Source organism: Anarrhichthys ocellatus, unplaced genomic scaffold (genome assembly GCF_004355925.1).
Source record: "Anarrhichthys ocellatus isolate YVR2014 unplaced genomic scaffold, GSC_Weel_1.0 scaffold131, whole genome shotgun sequence".
NCBI classification, from domain to species: Eukaryota; Metazoa; Chordata; class Actinopteri; order Perciformes; family Anarhichadidae; genus Anarrhichthys; species Anarrhichthys ocellatus.
In genome coordinates, this window is record NW_022280161.1 from 277,789 (window position 1) to 294,582 (window position 16,794).

Below are 16,794 nucleotides of genomic sequence, written 5' to 3' on the forward strand. Positions count from 1 at the left end.
TTTGAATGTCATATATAGACCTTTCATAGCATGAAAATTATTTCCTTAATTCCTGATTTGTCATACATTGGAGTCTATTGATTTGTCAAATCTTGGAAAAAGTCCTTAACTGAACCCCACGTACCGTGACAGCAAAGGTGACGCCAACCAGAGAACCAGGCTGAAGATTTGTTATCTAATGAGGTAAGATTCTACATACACACTCATCCAAAACTAACACGTTCTACTTTGGATTACTCAGCCTCTGGCAAATCCAAACCCAAGCCTACAGAAAAGCCAATGCCACCTAACAATATTACCAGATTTTACGCCAATAGTGGCATAGTCGTTCAGAACGGGCCTTTGCTTGACTCGCGGTATTGTTGCTTGCAGCTTTGTCGGGGGTTCTGCCTTTTCAAAGCCTGTGGCCCATAGAAAAAGAATAGGGGTAGAATGACATTGAACTGTTTACTGTGGTCATTTGAGTAGTTCAAAAGAAAATGGCGATTGTTGTTAGTTGTTGGGGCTGTAAAGAGCTGAATTGATGATTCTGTTTAGGACAATTCACTTTCTTTCTTACTTATAAAAGGGACAGCCAGCATGGCAGGCCTACATGCACACAAACACGCTAGCCAATGTTGTTATTTTACATGCCACATTGGCATGAGTGGGTCCACAACTTGCCGCAAGTCGGTTTGTACGGATGTTAGCCTGCTTCAACCGCAACCGGTTTCAATGAAAGATACACCGCTCTGAATATCCTGCTTCGTTGATATGAATGCGAATGTCCGTTCTACTACCTACATACCTACTTACATACAAACATACATATTATCGATATACATACCGACCGACATGCCTAAATACATGGTTACCTATACCTTTATGCATACATACATCCATACAGTTTGGCAGTTTCAAGATTTCACACAGAGGACGAGGCAACAGTTAGATTTGGTCCTCGCAATGCTCATTGCCCGTGTCTTTTTAAATTTAACAATCAATATTTAGCTATTGTTTTAACACTGCTCTAGAGCCAGCTCACACAGGAGTTCCTTGGAGCTATAATTATATCATGTCTTTTTAGTGTCAAAATATGTGCTGCTGAAATCTCTATGTGTGTATCCAGGTACTGGATTGTGACATTCCCTGCAGAGTTCAACCTGGACTTGAGTCTGATCCGGAAAACAGAGGAGTTCAGAAATGTGGCTGCTCAGCTGTCCTGTGAAGAGCATTTCAAGCTCCTCGACATCTCCACCATGTAAGACACAAAGAGCATATAGATACACTTGTAGAAAATATTGACCCGATCAGTGTTACAAAGTAAGATCTTTATTGTTCCAACAATTTGGTCCTCATCCTTATATCAAAATAATCCAAATTCCAATGTTAACCCTAAAACAAAGTCCTGGTCCTAAATGATCTAAATGACAAACTGTCATTATTGAGTGGTAAAACGCATCTCTAAGGGTGCATAGGCCCAGTTTTTCTTGTTTTGTAGCTGGGACACGCATTATGATATGACTACAAACCTACATAGATATGATATGACTACAAACCTACATAGCCATATCTCAAACTACCTATGACCTTAAATGACCATACTGGTGATCCTGCAGCTTTTTGTCTTTAAGTTACAAATTGTTTAGAATCACTGTGTCACACTTTGTCTAGATTGATTGTGCTTATTGTTTATTAATTTTTCTCCATTGTAGTCCGTCATATGACTGGATGCGTAAATTGACCCAGCGCAAGAAGCAGGCTAAGAAAGGCAAGGCCTCACTGCTGTTTGACCACCTGGAGCCAATGGAGCTGGCCGAGCATCTCACCTTCCTGGAGTTCAAGTCCATACGAAGGATATCGGTATGTCTACAAACAGCTGAGTTTCTGTCCAGTGATTTTTTCTAAAGGGTTTGTCAGTCCTTCTGGGACTATTGAATACAACCATCATGACTTACTTAATGTGAAAAAAGAACAACAAATCTCGACAGAACAACAGGCCTGGTGTGAACATTAATATCTGAAAAATAAATATGAATCTTACTGATTCTTACAGATTTTTTTGCTGACATGGATGCTCACGTTGGGGATAACCCCTTTCACTTCACCCAGAAACTGGGAAGTGAAGAGCCCAAGTGCTTCCAAAACTGCAGATCTGGAATATCTCACAGGAAGTTGGCGGAAATTGCCAACAAAAGATCTCGCAGGTTTTCGGTATCCAACTGATCGGCAGAGGTGGCTGCAGGGTTCTACCGGTTTACGATCCCGAGGCTAGGTGACTGGGAGACTCAGAAGACATTAGCTTGTGGGCCAGTGACAGACTTGCATCGATTTAAAGGCAAGACTAATTTTGTTAGTCCACAGAAAATATATCTGTGCGGTACATTTTTGGCCAGATTGTTCTGTCAGGCAGGTGAGTGCAAGGCAACAAAGGGAAATGACCTAAATGGAAACAATTTGGCAGACAGGAACAGTTCAGGGATTTATTGATAAAATGAGGTTACATAAATTACAGGCAAACAGGTAAATATTCCAGATTAAAGGTTGCAGGTTGCAGGTTCATGTATAGGGTGCAGAAGGCTGGAAAGAAAGGAATGACACAACATTAAGAATCTGAGTGGAAATGGGCTGGTTATATGCTGCAGGGCTGATAAGGGAAAGTGGACACAGGTGAGCAGCTGTATGAGAGAGTCAGTTGACTGCGACTGGTGGGAGTCTGGGGGTATTCAGTGGATGGATGGCAATGCAGGGACTTGGGGAAGTGAGAAGTGGCTGCTGCACCTGCTGACAGGTGCAGCAGGCCAGCCTGAGTAGAATGAAAACTACTGAGAAAAACACATGCAACCATTTAAAGCAAGACTATATAACATTTGAAATGAAAAATACAGACATCCTTCCTCTTAAAAGTTGAATTCATAACAAATAAGATACACCCATGTTCAATTCAGGACACTCTGCTACAGAGTAGCTGCTACAGCCTCGGTCTGGTATGACAAGTAGCTTATGGTGGCGAATGCCTATCATTACCTAATGTCAGACCAGACGGATGCTATTGTGTTGCTGGCATTGCTGAGTCAGTTCTTTAACTAAGTTCAAGTTAGGTTAGAAATGATGTCGTTTCATGAAGTTTTACAATCAACATTTTCAAGCCCAATAAAATATACACTGTGAATTGGGTAAACTATGTGCAACACTGATAAGAATGTTCCTAAAAAGCTCTTGGGAAGCTGAACACCTGCTGTAGAGCTTTGATGTGAAGCTAGCCGGCCTCTGGGTGAACTCCCTGGTGGTTAATGGGTAACAACACCAGAAAGAAGTTCAAAGTTTTCATTGGAATTGTGACAAAACTATGAACTAATGAAATTAACACTTTTATGTGTGCATGGGTGTTTGTGTTTGCCCTTGAAATGAATTGAAATTACATGAGAATCTGCTACTTCAGTTTACACAAGTACTCACATATTCCCCACACATGGCCAGAAATAGACTTCTAAAGATGTAAGATTTACAAAACATCATTCAGTATCTGAATATCGCTGTGCGACTCCTTGATCTTCCTCTCACCACCGGGGCTACATTTTCCCCACAAGATGATTCCACATTTTATTTTTGAAAATTCTATGAACTTTCCTCAGGCACCATCATCAGGTCAAAATATCAACTTCACATGCAACACATTTTAAAATGTACCGGGAAAAGGGCATGGCTCTCACGATACCATCTCCCCATAATCTATTTTCAATTATTCTGTGCAATGACCATTACAGACTTAAGAAGCTTAGATTGAAAATTGACAGCTGGATATCTGATCTGTAATATTTGTTTCCAGTTCACTGATTACCAGAGCTATGTGATCCACGGCTGCCTGGTGGACAACCCAACTCTGGAGCGCTCCATTGCTCTGTTCAACGGAGTCTCGCAGTGGGTCCAACTCATGGTGCTCAGCAAGCTAACACCTCAGACCCGTGCAGAGGTTATTACCAAATACATCCATGTGGCTCAGGTAAGAAGGGAAGAGGCAGCAGTGTTTTAAAGGTTTTTTGTCCACAAAACATGGACAATAAGTGGCTAACATTATTTTTACCCAAAACTGTTTAGAAACATATATGCAAGGCTGACTACAGAACTGGGAAGCTGATTGGACAAGAACAGTGTATACGTTTTACAGGCTTTCAAATCCTATCCTGAACTCTGTCGCCAGTCAAAAACAGAAAACAGCAATGTCCAGACTAGACAAATGCAACAGTAAAGTCTTGTAGTCTTTTTATGACAAAACCAAATTTGTCATAAAAGCTAACATCATTGCTTTTCCCTAATCAGAAAAGTATAGACTCACTACATAAGTGCATTGCAAAAAAAGTAAATTGGAGGCCTCATCTCACAATGACTTACATGACCGATTAACAAGAAATTATCTCTTACGTGAAAATAATCTCACAATTATTAGATAAATCAAGGTGGTTATCAGTCATTTGAGATGACAGATAATTAGCATTATTAGTATGTCAACATTGTGCATGCATCTAAAGTCAGAAAGCACTCTGGTTTTACCAGAGTTGATCTGGAGGTGGTTCCGCTGGCACCATCCTATAAAGTCCTGGTTCAGTTCCCTGTATTGCTTGTCATCACCGCGGAAATGAGGTCGACGATTGAAGAGTCGTCAGTGAACTTTTGCAGGTGGCAGTTTGCAGAGTTGTATTTGAAGTCCGAGGTGTAGATGGTGAAGAGGAATGGAGCTAGAATGGTTCCTTGTGGGGCCCCCGTGCTGCAGGACACTACGTCGGACTCGCACTCCCGTATCCGCACATACTGTGGACGGTTGGTGAGGTAGTCCAAGATCCATGCGGTGAGGTGGTGAGGTGGTAGTCCACTCTGGTCTGCTCCAGCTTGTCCCTCAGAAGCAAAGGCTGGATGGTGTTGAAGGCACTGGAGAAATCAAAAAACATGACTACCAGCCTTTTCCAGGTGAGAAAGCATCTGTATAGCAGGTAGATGACAGCATCATCCACCCTGATGCCAGATTGGTAGGCGAACTGAAGTGGGTTCAAATATGAGCTCACCAGGGGCGGAGATGTACGAGGACCAGCCTCTCTAGCGTCTTCATGAGGTGGGATGTTAATGCCACCGGCCTGAAGCTGTTGAAGTCCCTGGGTCGCAGGGTCAGGAAGTGATAATTACAAAATTAGGCAAACCATTTTTTTTTCTTTTTTCTAGTGAATGCTCCCCACTTCACTGTCCAGGAGGACTTGAGTTTGTACAGCATAGAAAGCATTCACTCAGCGAACACTTTTTATTTAAAGTGGAACATGGTTTACTTCCTGTCAGCCGATGTCATTCACATACACTGCAACAGGAGATAAACTGGGACACATTTACACAACAATTACAACTGTGAAATGGACTCTAGGCTGATTTGTCACAGTGGTTATGCAGGACATGCAGGCCAATCTGGTTCACTATATCACCCCCGCAATACTGGTTTGACTTTCCCTAGTATCCATGGGTAGAAACCTTGAACGAAGACAATGGGTTCTTGTATTCATTTTCATACTACTATTGGGTTATTTACCCAAACAAAGGTGTGGTTGAGAATTTTTATAATCTACCCCAGTTTTTTAAACGCAGGCTTTATTTCACATTTTGTTACTGATTAATAATAACCTGTGCCTCTGTAGCAGTTTTGAATGACATTGGCACATTTATTTGTAAAAATACCAATATATTTGTAACAATTAATATGTGAACTTGTTTAGTCTAACACTTAGTCACAATAACCATATTTTCAGTTTGGATGTAATATCATAAAATAACACTAACATTGGGTCAAAACAACCCATTGTCTTGGGTGGTTTTCTACGCATAGGTATGTTGACCAGAATACTACTCGAGTAAATGCACTGTACTTAGTTCCATTCCACCACAGCTTAATCATCAACTATAACTTGACATAAGTGTCTCATAGTTGCTTTCATTTAATGAATGTTTAAAGTCTACCATCGGTTTTATTTAAAAAATGTGTTTCTTATGACAGAAATTGTGGACTGCCTCCACTATAAACAACTAGGGAAAACTGGATGGCATCTCAAGATAGTGATGATAATGTGATCTTAATGGGTTATTCACATTTCATTCACTAATCTAACTGGGACCTTGTGCAATAGAACAAAACAGACACAGAAAATGTTCTATTAGATAAACATTATTGAAGCAAGTTTTCAACATGTCACTCTGTCATCAGAAACTTTTGCAGCTGCAGAACTTCAACACTCTGATGGCGGTGGTGGGGGGGCTGAGCCACAGCTCCATTTCTCGATTAAAGGAGACTCACTCTTATCTGGCTCCAGAGGTTGTGAAGGTAAGTCATTACCAGCCTATGTATATATTTGTATATCCACACAAACATTCAGTACACATGCATTCCTACAACATTTTAAACATACAAATAAGCATATCACTATATACAAGGTCTGGTTATGGTTCAAGGGAATCCAGTGGTAATGTACTGTATTTGCAGGAAAACCAGGCTTAAACATGTTTTATTCAAGTTTAGTTAGTTAATTAGTTTTAAATAAGATTAAATCCAATGAGTTGGATGAAAATGGTATAGGGAGTGCTATCAACAAAGCAACAACCTTCTCAGCCGAGTGTTTGAGATAGTCAGCCACAAGTTCACTGAAGCCAAAATGCCTTGAGTTGCAGTTCTTCAAATGGTCACTAGAGGCTTGCTCCAGGCAAGTTTACTATAATGAAGTCAGTTGAAAATCCTCAACCTTTTCTAAAAATACAAATAAATACATAATTAAGAAAACTTACTTTTGACCTATACAACTGCCTGCTTGCACCCAAACTAAGACCACCAAGGCAGGTCACATGAATTGCCACACCATTCACTTTGTGATTTGATAATTATGCAAACCTCAACATTCCCCACTCCCCTCCCCAGATCTGGAGCGAAATGACTGAGCTGGTCTCTTCCAACAACAACTACTCCTGCTACCGAAAGGCCTTCAATGAATGCCAGGGCTTTAAAATTCCCATCCTGGGTGTGCACCTGAAGGACCTGATTGCAATGCATGTAGTCTTTCCTGACTGGGTTAATGACAGCAATCAGGTTAACCTAGTGAAGATGCATCAGCTCTACATGACCTTCAATGAGTTGGTTTCATTGCAGAGTGCAGTGGCCCAGGTGGAGCCCAACATGGACCTCATCTACCTGTTAACGGTGAGGGATTACCTCATATATATCGTAATTTGCCAATTACAATTATAAAAGGGAAACCTCCACACAACATGCCTCAACACTCTTCTTCTTTCTGTCTATTTGTTTTTTGTTTAAATTCATGAGAACATGAGAAGAGGAGTACTGTAAGAAGGAATATGTCATTTTCAGAAATCCTGGGGGACCTGAGATGAAGGCAAGCCAGTAGTCAAGCATATTTGTAACGACTATACACATATCTTTGTGTCTGGTGAAAGACAAAAAAAGGTGATATTTTTTAAAGATGGAATGCCATTTTCATTATATTCCTTCTACTGTACTGTACGTGGCAACAATCAAAGTTAAAGTATGAAGAGAAAAAAAACACGTTATATATAAGCAAGGGCTGGTAATCTTTTTCAAATATTTTTTTGCTGTATTTGTTCAACTTCTCTTTACATACTGACAGCAATCAATAAATAAAAATGCTCTGACAAAAGAAAGACAAAAAGCTGGTACCTGTGACTGTAATAAGCCCGTCCAATCATTTCACTCTGGCCAAATGACGGACTACCTGCCTGTCTGCCTGCATGCACTCTGTCGTGCATTCATTGCTTGACAGTTCTGAGTTGTTTACATTCATTATGCTATGCTTACGTTCATAATAATAATTTTGGGGGAGTGGCTTTGGAGGGAGACGTGAATGGTCAGTGTTGCCGACTTGGCGACTTTCACTGCACAATCCACTCCTCCATAGAAGTTAACCTTGAATGTTTTAATATTTTTACATAGACTGTTTATAAGAAGTACACTTAGTTATCATGACGTCAACCATGGTTTCACCTAGTTTGTGGACTATTGTGTTGAAGCCTTGAGCTCGCCATTTTGGCCATCTTGGTTTTTGGCCGTCACAATCTTGATTTTTTGCAACCAGAAGTGACACAAGAGGGCGGGGCTTAGTCCAACCAAAAGCTGAATTAAAAATGTTAATTACTCTTGTAAGCTGTGCCTGCGGTGTATCAATGTGTGTGGATATTAGATAGTCCTGATGGGCAGGTGGCGCCTTGTATGGTAGCCATCAGTGTATGAATGGGTGTGAATTGGTGAATGATGACATGTAGTGTTAAAGTGCATTAAGTGGTCGGAAGACTAGAAAAACACTATACAAGTACAGTCCACGTATGTTTACGATTTACAGAGTTTGTACTTAACTACTAAGCAAAAATGATGTACCATAGCGATATAAATAGCAGTACTTACTGGAGCCAAACGTTAGGGAATCTTGGTTTTCGAAATTGTTAATTTCTCAGATCAGATTTAAAATCAGATTCCCACTGGAGCACAGCGCCTTTTGTGTAGAAGAGGTTATTGTGGTGATATTCAAGTTAACAGTTTTTGTCATTTCAATCACATACTGATTTGCAATTTCAGTCAGCACTAAAATATATGCAGCTAAATTAAGTTAGGTGGGGTTCCCTGGCTGTAATGACCCTGGCAGAGCAGACCAAACCCTGACCAATCAGAGCTGACTGGGCTTTTCGATAGGGGGGCCTAAAAAGACAGGCGCTAACACAGACTGTTCCAGTGAATAGAGGTGCTGCAGCAATGGAAGGTATGAGAAAAATACTTTCTATTGTTTTAATTCAGCATTAAAGCGTGTTAATATTTTCAAGGAGACTCACAAAAATAAAAGAACTGGAAAATGCTGAATAGCATCCTATGTCACCTTTAAGTAGGACTAATTTGCTATTAATTCTGGGAAAATAAAAATGTCTGAGCATCTGCTTCAAACTGCTCAGCACCTTATACTAAAAAATCAACTGCTACTAGGACATTTTATTTTGAAATTTCAGCAAATAGTGTAACAATACAAAAACATAGCTGTGGCTTCTTAATGTGGCAGAGTTCCGTTCTAATGCAAACTCGTATGTCGTATGTCATAGGATAGTTAAAATAGTTTTGTTAGTCGGAAGGAAACGGCCGACGATTTGATTTTACTGAACAGCTGGTGTCACTGATTTTTTCCGAGAGCAAAAATTTAATGGTGGCCTAATGGTGCAGTCCTGTCTCCTAAAAATTACGTTCCCCCAAAACTAAAATGCATTCTCAATTACGTTTGACCATAAACGTATTTTATCCCTGATTACGTTTGTTTTTGACGTATAACAAATACGTTTCTCATCAACATATCTTTGCCATACTCCAGTCTTTATTATTTTTCTGTGATCTGCCTCGCCTCTACCCCCGCCACCCACAAGTTGTTGCCCCGCGGCCTGTTCCGAGGGCTGACAGACCTGACGATGGGGTGCCTCACGGTGGGGGCGGCTGGAGACCTCGCGTCCGGCGCCAACGGGTGAGCGCCCGCCACTCGGAACCATAAAACCAAGTCCCGGATTTCACCCGGGGGACATTCTGGAGGTATTGTGGCCGGGTGATGTGCCTCGTTGCTGGGGAGGTATGAGCCGAGAGTGGCGGGGTGTTATGGAGGTATATTTTATTTATTTGTATCCATCTAACCCTAACCATAACTTCCACTAGGAAGCCACATCTCCACTCAAACCTAACCCTTAAGAGAGTCACGGTTACTCCCGCATTTTACACGCGGACCTTTGTGGAGGTATTGTAGCCGCGTAATGTTCCTCGTTGCTCGGCCTGGATGAGCGCGTTTCTGCTGGAGACAGGCGGGGTGTTTTGGTGGTATCTCGGCCGACAACTCGGTGTTGTTCCCGTGCGTGGATGAGCGCATTTCTGCCGGAGACAGGCGGTGTGTTTTGGTAGTATTCTGACCGCGTAATAGGGAGAAGGAGAGGCGCTGGTGGAGAGGGAAAACAATGTTAGTGTTAAAATGTTGAATGTAATAAGTCAATGTAATAAGTCAAACACAAACGTAATCAGGGAGAAAATACGTTTTTGGTCAAACGTAATTGAGAATGCATTTTAGTTTTGGGGGAACGTAATTTTTAGGAGACAGGGTTGCTATGCAGTCGGTGCAGTGAGGTTCTGGCTAACAGCTGTCTGCAGCCCTCTTATTTACGTCGCCACCTGAACACCAAGCATGCCAGTGCAAGTCTAAAGCCCCTTACATTTTTTATATCGAAATTGGAGGAGTTACAAAACAGCCCAAAACAACTACAGTCTCATTCATGTGTTGGGTCGACAAAAAACGCACTACGGGCTTCATATCTGGTCACAGAATAGCAAGAAAGGGGCTACCTCACACAATCGCCGAAGACGTGTGCTTGCCAGCTGCCAAAGAGATGGTGGAATGTATGACTGGAGAGAGAGAAGCAAACAAGTTGGACATGATCCCGGTGTCCAACAACACTGTCGCCCCGCATCGATGCTTTGTCCGAAGACATCCTGGCTACATTAGTCGGTCGCGTGAAGAGTGAGTTTTACTCTCTGCAAGTAGACGAGCCTACAGATGTGGCTAATCTGGCCAATCTTCTGGTGTACGTCCGTTACCTTTTCAAAGGCACGGTGCAGGAAGTTTTTTTGTGTTTTTTTGTGTTTTTTTATCTTGTAAACAAACGCCACGCGCGAGCAAACTGTTCTCTCATTGGTCCGATTTTTATGCGGCTATAAATAGGCTCTGTTGCTTTTTTTAAGGTGTGGGGGATTGGGGGTGCGTGAACCCGGTCGGGATGTAGAAGGGGGTGCGTGGCCTAAAAAGTTTGGGAACCGCTGTATTAGACTAATCTAAAAAGCAAGATTAAGGCGGGTGTAACACTACAGAGCAGTCTAAAATATCTTTATAACACAGGACTCTGATCTGATTGCTTGGACCAAAACTAATTTAAAGTTGCCCACTCACTTTCCCTCTTGTATTTTCAGCTATCTTTAGACCTTTACTACACCGAAGATGAGATTTATGAGCTGTCATTGCTAAGGGTACCACGTAACCCCAAATCATTGGTAAGTTTTAGTTGAAATGGTTTGTATTTTGTCTTCAAGCTTGTGTTCAGTTTTGTTTTAACACTTTAAATTATACTTATTTTTGACAACTTACAAATATTTGTCCTTTTTTATTACTGTTTTGCTCCTGTGGAACTTTTGGGAGAATTGGAGTGAAGAGTGTACTGGGGCTGACACAGATAATTTGCTAAACTAAGTCCCGTCTTCGTGTACTGTATCCTTCCTCACAGCCTACCTCTCCAACGACTCCCAACAAGCCCCTGGTCCCACTGGACTGGGCCTCCGGTGTCACCACTAAACCAGACCCTTCTGTGGTCAATAAACACATCAGGAAGGTGGTGGAAGTGAGTGGATGACCCCTTTTCAAATTATGCCCACACAATGCAGAAAACAGCTACTTGTTGGACAATGCAGAGATGTATGTGTGTATAATTTGTTTGTTGTCATTGTGAAGTCTGTGTTCAGGAATTATGACCATGACCACGATGGCTATATTTCTCAAGAGGACTTTGAGAGCATCGCTGCTAATTTTCCCTTCCTGGACTCCTTCTGCGTTTTGGACAAAGATCAGTGAGTTTAGATATAAAAATAATTTCCTACAGTAAGTGTAATTTTTAGTACATGGTCACAGCACGATGATGTAGTTTTACCACATTTCCCAGTAAATCATATTAACATTTCCGTTCCAAGCTACTTTTTCTCTTGAAGGAAAAAAGCTCAGAAGTGAGTTTATCTTCATCAAGCATTCTGTTCTCAACCACATGCTGAATCTGCACTTGTACATAAAGTCTCTGACGACCATATTCATTTGTTTTGTGTTGTTATAACTTACACCACAAAATAAGGAGTGCTGTAGTTTGTAGTGTAGCTTACTAGTTTCAATAAACGGGCCGATAATAAGCTACTTTCAAACAAGCCTCCCCAGCATGGAAAATTAGTAAACAAGTTGTAAAAATAGTAATTTGGAATTGAATTAATTTGTATTGTTAAACTTAATCCTTATAATTTAGAATTTCTTTAATATAGATATTGTTTTGTTTCTTACACATACACAGTATGCATCAGCAGCCTGCACATTCTCTAAGTACCTATCATGGTTTAAAGGATCCAATTTAAAAAAGAGCAATGTCATCTCCAAAACATTCATTGGTTGGCAGAATTGAGGTTCAGGTTTTTTATGGCCTGGTGTCAGATAGAGATGGCACTTGTCCTTAGGTGTGACCACAGTTCGAGAACAACTGTGCTAAAGAAGCGAAGTGAGGAAAAATGTAGGGGCGAGCCCGCTCCTTTGCTTTAATTCTGTAATTGTAGTTTAATCTTAGGGATGAATGTTATGTTGCAATTGGTCTGACCTGAAAGGACTGGAACACCTGTAAATGACTATCCTCTCTCTCTCTTTCTGCACATTCTTCTTTCTTTCTTCTACTTTTCCAATTCTCTTTCTCTCAGAGATGGATTGATCAGCAAGGATGAGATGATAGCATATTTCCTCCGGGCTAACCCACTGCTCCAGAGTAAGATGGGTCCAGGTTTCATTCACAACTTCCAGGAGATGACATACCTGAAGCCCACCTTCTGTGAACATTGTGCTGGATTTGTACGTATCTCTTAGATTCTGTCACTGCACTTTTCTTCTTAAAGTTCCTTATAGCAATGAACATGTGGAAATATTGCAATTAAACTCACCAGTCACATTCCAAAAATGTTGTCAGGCAAGTCAAATGTCAAGTTCAGCCACACACTGTATCTGTTTGCTAGGTTTTATAGGGTATTACACACTGTCTCGAGGTCATGTTCTTACAGATGCAACAGGCATACACATTGTAACAGGAAATGTTGTGATGACTCTGCTTTAGGAAGATGTCTCCATGCTTTTAACTAATGTTATTTTTTTGTATTTTCTGAATCCACCTCCACCCTGCTTACGTTTCTGGACCTGCAGCTCTGGGGAATCATCAAGCAGGGCTACAAGTGCAAAGGTATTGTTTCATTGCATTCTTCTGTAAAGACCATACAAAGATTGTATAACTGAATTAACTGTAACTGGTTATAGTCATATTATGATCTTGAATCCTGAACTGCAGTAAATAAAGAAACCTGCCATCCCCAAAAAGTAAAATAAGGTTCATCTTGTTATATATATATATATCCCTTATATTTGCATTATATGCAATATTATACATTTACCAAGCATGTATTTAGACATGCTCCACATATTTCATGTTACCATACATGTCTTGTGTTAAGTCAATAGGATATCTGCTTTGCTTCCATAAGAGATCATTTCAAAATAATAGCCAAGAAAGACATTTATTTCTGTTTTTCTTTACTAGAACAGACTTTCAGTGGCTCAAAATTCTAAAAACACATGGCTACTGGTTATATGATCTGATATACAGACTTTTAGAGCTCAACGCAATCTTAACATACTTACTGTATATAAACTTAACACTTTCTAGTTCTTTCCAGAGCTTTCTATCGATGGAGTCTGCTCAGTTGTCAGTTGTTCAGGCTCAACAAGAAAACGGCTTTGTGCAAACTATTTTATACAACTCGACTGCATAACTATTGGGCCAGTTAGCGAAAGAACGTCAGTCTGTTGTGGTGGTGATGTGTACATTATATTATGGACTTCTCAGTTTAAAGATGAATGAGAAATAATAAATGACACTTTAAATACTGTGTCCCTGTACAGCTTGATGTTAAATGTTAAAGCATAGGCACTTTCAATTTAAAATTAGGGTTAGTTTAACATTTCATCCTGACTAAGAAATCAAAGAACTTAAAATGAATGGTACTGTACTTGTATATCGCTTTTCTAGTCTTCTGACCACTCAAAGCGCTTTAGAAATACATGTAAATTCACCCATTCACACCTATTCATACAGTGATTGCAGGGGCTACCATGCAAGGAGTGGCGGAGCATCCTTTGATTGAAGGACGACCCGCTCTATTACTGAGCCAAATAACTTAACATATTTTCACATTAAACACTAGTGGAATTTAGCTATGCAGATAGATTTAGTTGGATTTTCCCAAGTTTTGGGCCAATTTGGGTGAACTGACCCTTTAAGAACTGGGAAACTGAAAACTTCCAGTGCAACTGCTGTGATTTTCATAACCTGATCCCAAGAACATGCTTCCCATTGGCAATCAAAAGTAATGGAAGTAACAGCATCCTCTTGTCTTGATAAGTCTGTACTTAGTGGGACGAAGGCAACTGGTGCCTGCGACTGCCCCAACCGCGGTGACGCGAGCGTCTCCGATGAATATATGCTGTGTCATTGTGTCTATGTGTCACTGTGTCTATGTGTCTATGTGTCTATATTTACTTTGCAGACTGTGGCGTTAACTGTCATAAACAATGTCGGGAGCTGCTGGTCCTGGCCTGTAGGAAGCTAATCCGCTCCACCTCTCTGGGAAATGTTTCTCCAGTTAGACTGACCCACAGCTCACTGCCCAGCAGCCCGGCACTGCCCACGTGTAAAGGTAATTTCAATTCTGTTTCAACAAACAGAATTGAAAAATGGATTTTTATAAATCAAAAGTAAATTGCAGTTAAAAAGGCTTTGTATGTTAAATATGAGCTTCTTTAGTCATACTATGATGAACAATTGATTGGTTCATAATTTCCTGGGTTCTCTCCTTTAGATGAGGATGAGGTATTTGAGTTCCCAGCTGTCACATCAGCAGGTCCAGCTGTGGATACTCAGTCCATCACCCTGATGACTGGCTCAGCCCAGAAGATCTCTGTGCGCTTCCAGAGGGCCACCACCAGCCAGGCCACCCAGACTGACCCCCTGTGGCCCGAACACAGCTGGGGGGCCACAGATGGCGGCTCCCACACCTTCCCCAAAATGAAATACAGGACTCACAGAAAAACATCTAAAAATAAAGGTTGTGCCCGCTGGGAAAACCAGAACCAGGCAGTTTCTTCACGGTGCAGCGTGGACTCTCAGGAGAAGTCAGAAGTCTCAGGGGAGCTTGTACAGAACGGGATTACACACAGAGGGAAGGTAAGGGACTGTAACATTTTAACAGATGGTGAAATGGAACCTGTGGAGGTGAAAGCTATCTTTTCAAACATGAATGCTATTTACTATGAAAATAGAGTCATTGGCATTTTATGATGAGAACCGTATTTTGTCAAAGAACATCAAAAAAAATTTCAGGTTGGAAAAAGATACCAGGGCCCTCTATGTGAAGACTTGGAGGGCAGACAGAAATCAACAGCCATGTGTTAAAGCCACACAAGTGAGGGGGGGGGGGGGTCCACTTTAAGTTACAGATCTCTGAGTCTGAAGGCTTATCAGTCACCAAGACACTGCACAGTGATTTATAATACACAGACAGGATTTTACAACTCTGGAAACAAAGGCAAATATTTTGTCTTTAGCAACCAATTGAAAGGGGGCAGCTGCCTCAGGAGATAGAGTGTTCTTTAACCACAAGGTTGGCGGTTGTGATCTCCGGCTCCTATTATCTTTATGTGGAAAGATCCTTGAGCGAGCCATTGAGCCCCAAGTTGCTCCTCAGGCACTTTACAGCAGATCTGTTTTGTTTTGTCAATTTACAGTTCCGTTTAAAAGGACACTTACACAGTTTCAACATCATGCACAATTGAAAGAACAACACCAGAAAGTCACAGGACTTATTTCCACTGTGGTCCTTGTATAATAAGTGTGTGTACCTGTGCATGCAGAGATAGTGGATTATGGCATTAGCGGCATATAAAAGCACAAAACACATCAATATACAAAAAAAATGTCACAATGGGCATTAATGGGCATTATTCTGACAACAGGCCAAAGTACACAATTCAAAACCACTAAAACTGGTCCATTCAGTGAGCTACCTGCAACCCTGCCTACAAAATACAGGTGTATTATATCCAGCAGCCAGTGTGTTAGCCTTGCCCTTAACATGACTGGGTTTGTACTTGCTATCAGGAACTTTATTCCAATCAAAAGAACTTTTGCCCATCTGTGATAACGGTAGGTCAAATTTACACAATAACCATAAACAACTTTTTTCATCCATTGGGAAAAGAATTATCCTCATGGTCTATAATGTCCCCCTTTACTCTGTGTCATGAATAATAATATATTCAGGGTAAGGATGACAGTCTGATTACTCTCTGCAATAAACACATTTTATTTGACATTTCCATTTAGTCACATATGAGATTTGAAATCACTGATTACCTGGGAGCTGAAAAACAGAGCTGGGGACCTCAGGCCTGTGGGTTGGAAAGAGGCAGAGTTTGAGATCTCAGGCAGACAGAATGGAGGCTGGGCTGATTAGCAGCAGGGCCAGATGGGTGGAGTAAGTCTGGAGGGCAACCAGACAGCTAGAGCACCTCTGGAGGATGGGTAGGACGATGCGTTTGAGGTCAGGGACATAGGTAGGACGGTTTTGGAGTGAAACCTGGAGGTGTGTATGGAGCGCTCTAGAGGTTGGCAAACGTAAGCAGGCCTCTCTTGAAGGACGACCAGAAGGCTGAAAGTTATGAATCTGGATGGAAAATGGAAATGAAGGGTCCTGTAGAATATACCTGGAGAGGAGTAATGTTGGGCTGTAACGCTAATGTTGTTTGTAGCCTTGTGGCTAAAATGAACTGCCTACGGTTTTGAGATTTAGGGTATTTGATTTCAATTATTGGCAGGGTCAGCGCACATTAATAAACATTGCTGTGGTTCCCG

At 41.2% G+C, this 16,794-nt stretch overlaps 1 protein-coding gene across 4 annotated transcripts in view; it reads left to right on the plus strand.

The window, feature by feature from the left end:
* Positions 1-16,794, plus strand: part of rasgrp3 (RAS guanyl releasing protein 3 (calcium and DAG-regulated)) — a 55,740-nt gene that overhangs the window by 29,633 nt on the left and 9,313 nt on the right. For 3 of the 4 annotated variants that reach the window (XM_031877252.1, XM_031877253.1, XM_031877255.1), the window contains exons 4-16: positions 121-183; positions 1,109-1,240; positions 1,695-1,842; positions 3,809-3,982; positions 6,218-6,334; positions 6,923-7,201; positions 11,012-11,092; positions 11,323-11,436; positions 11,547-11,662; positions 12,542-12,689; positions 13,035-13,071; positions 14,432-14,581; positions 14,744-16,535. In XM_031877252.1, the coding sequence (XP_031733112.1) occupies positions 121-183; positions 1,109-1,240; positions 1,695-1,842; positions 3,809-3,982; positions 6,218-6,334; positions 6,923-7,201; positions 11,012-11,092; positions 11,323-11,436; positions 11,547-11,662; positions 12,542-12,689; positions 13,035-13,071; positions 14,432-14,581; positions 14,744-15,222 (2,038 nt within the window). In that variant the 3' untranslated portion in view covers positions 15,223-16,535. Of the gene's footprint in view, positions 1-120; positions 184-1,108; positions 1,241-1,694; positions 1,843-3,808; positions 3,983-6,217; positions 6,335-6,922; positions 7,202-11,011; positions 11,093-11,322; positions 11,437-11,546; positions 11,663-12,541; positions 12,690-13,034; positions 13,072-14,431; positions 14,582-14,743; positions 16,536-16,794 lie in introns of those variants that run through there. The other variant, XM_031877256.1, reaches the window with a different exon arrangement.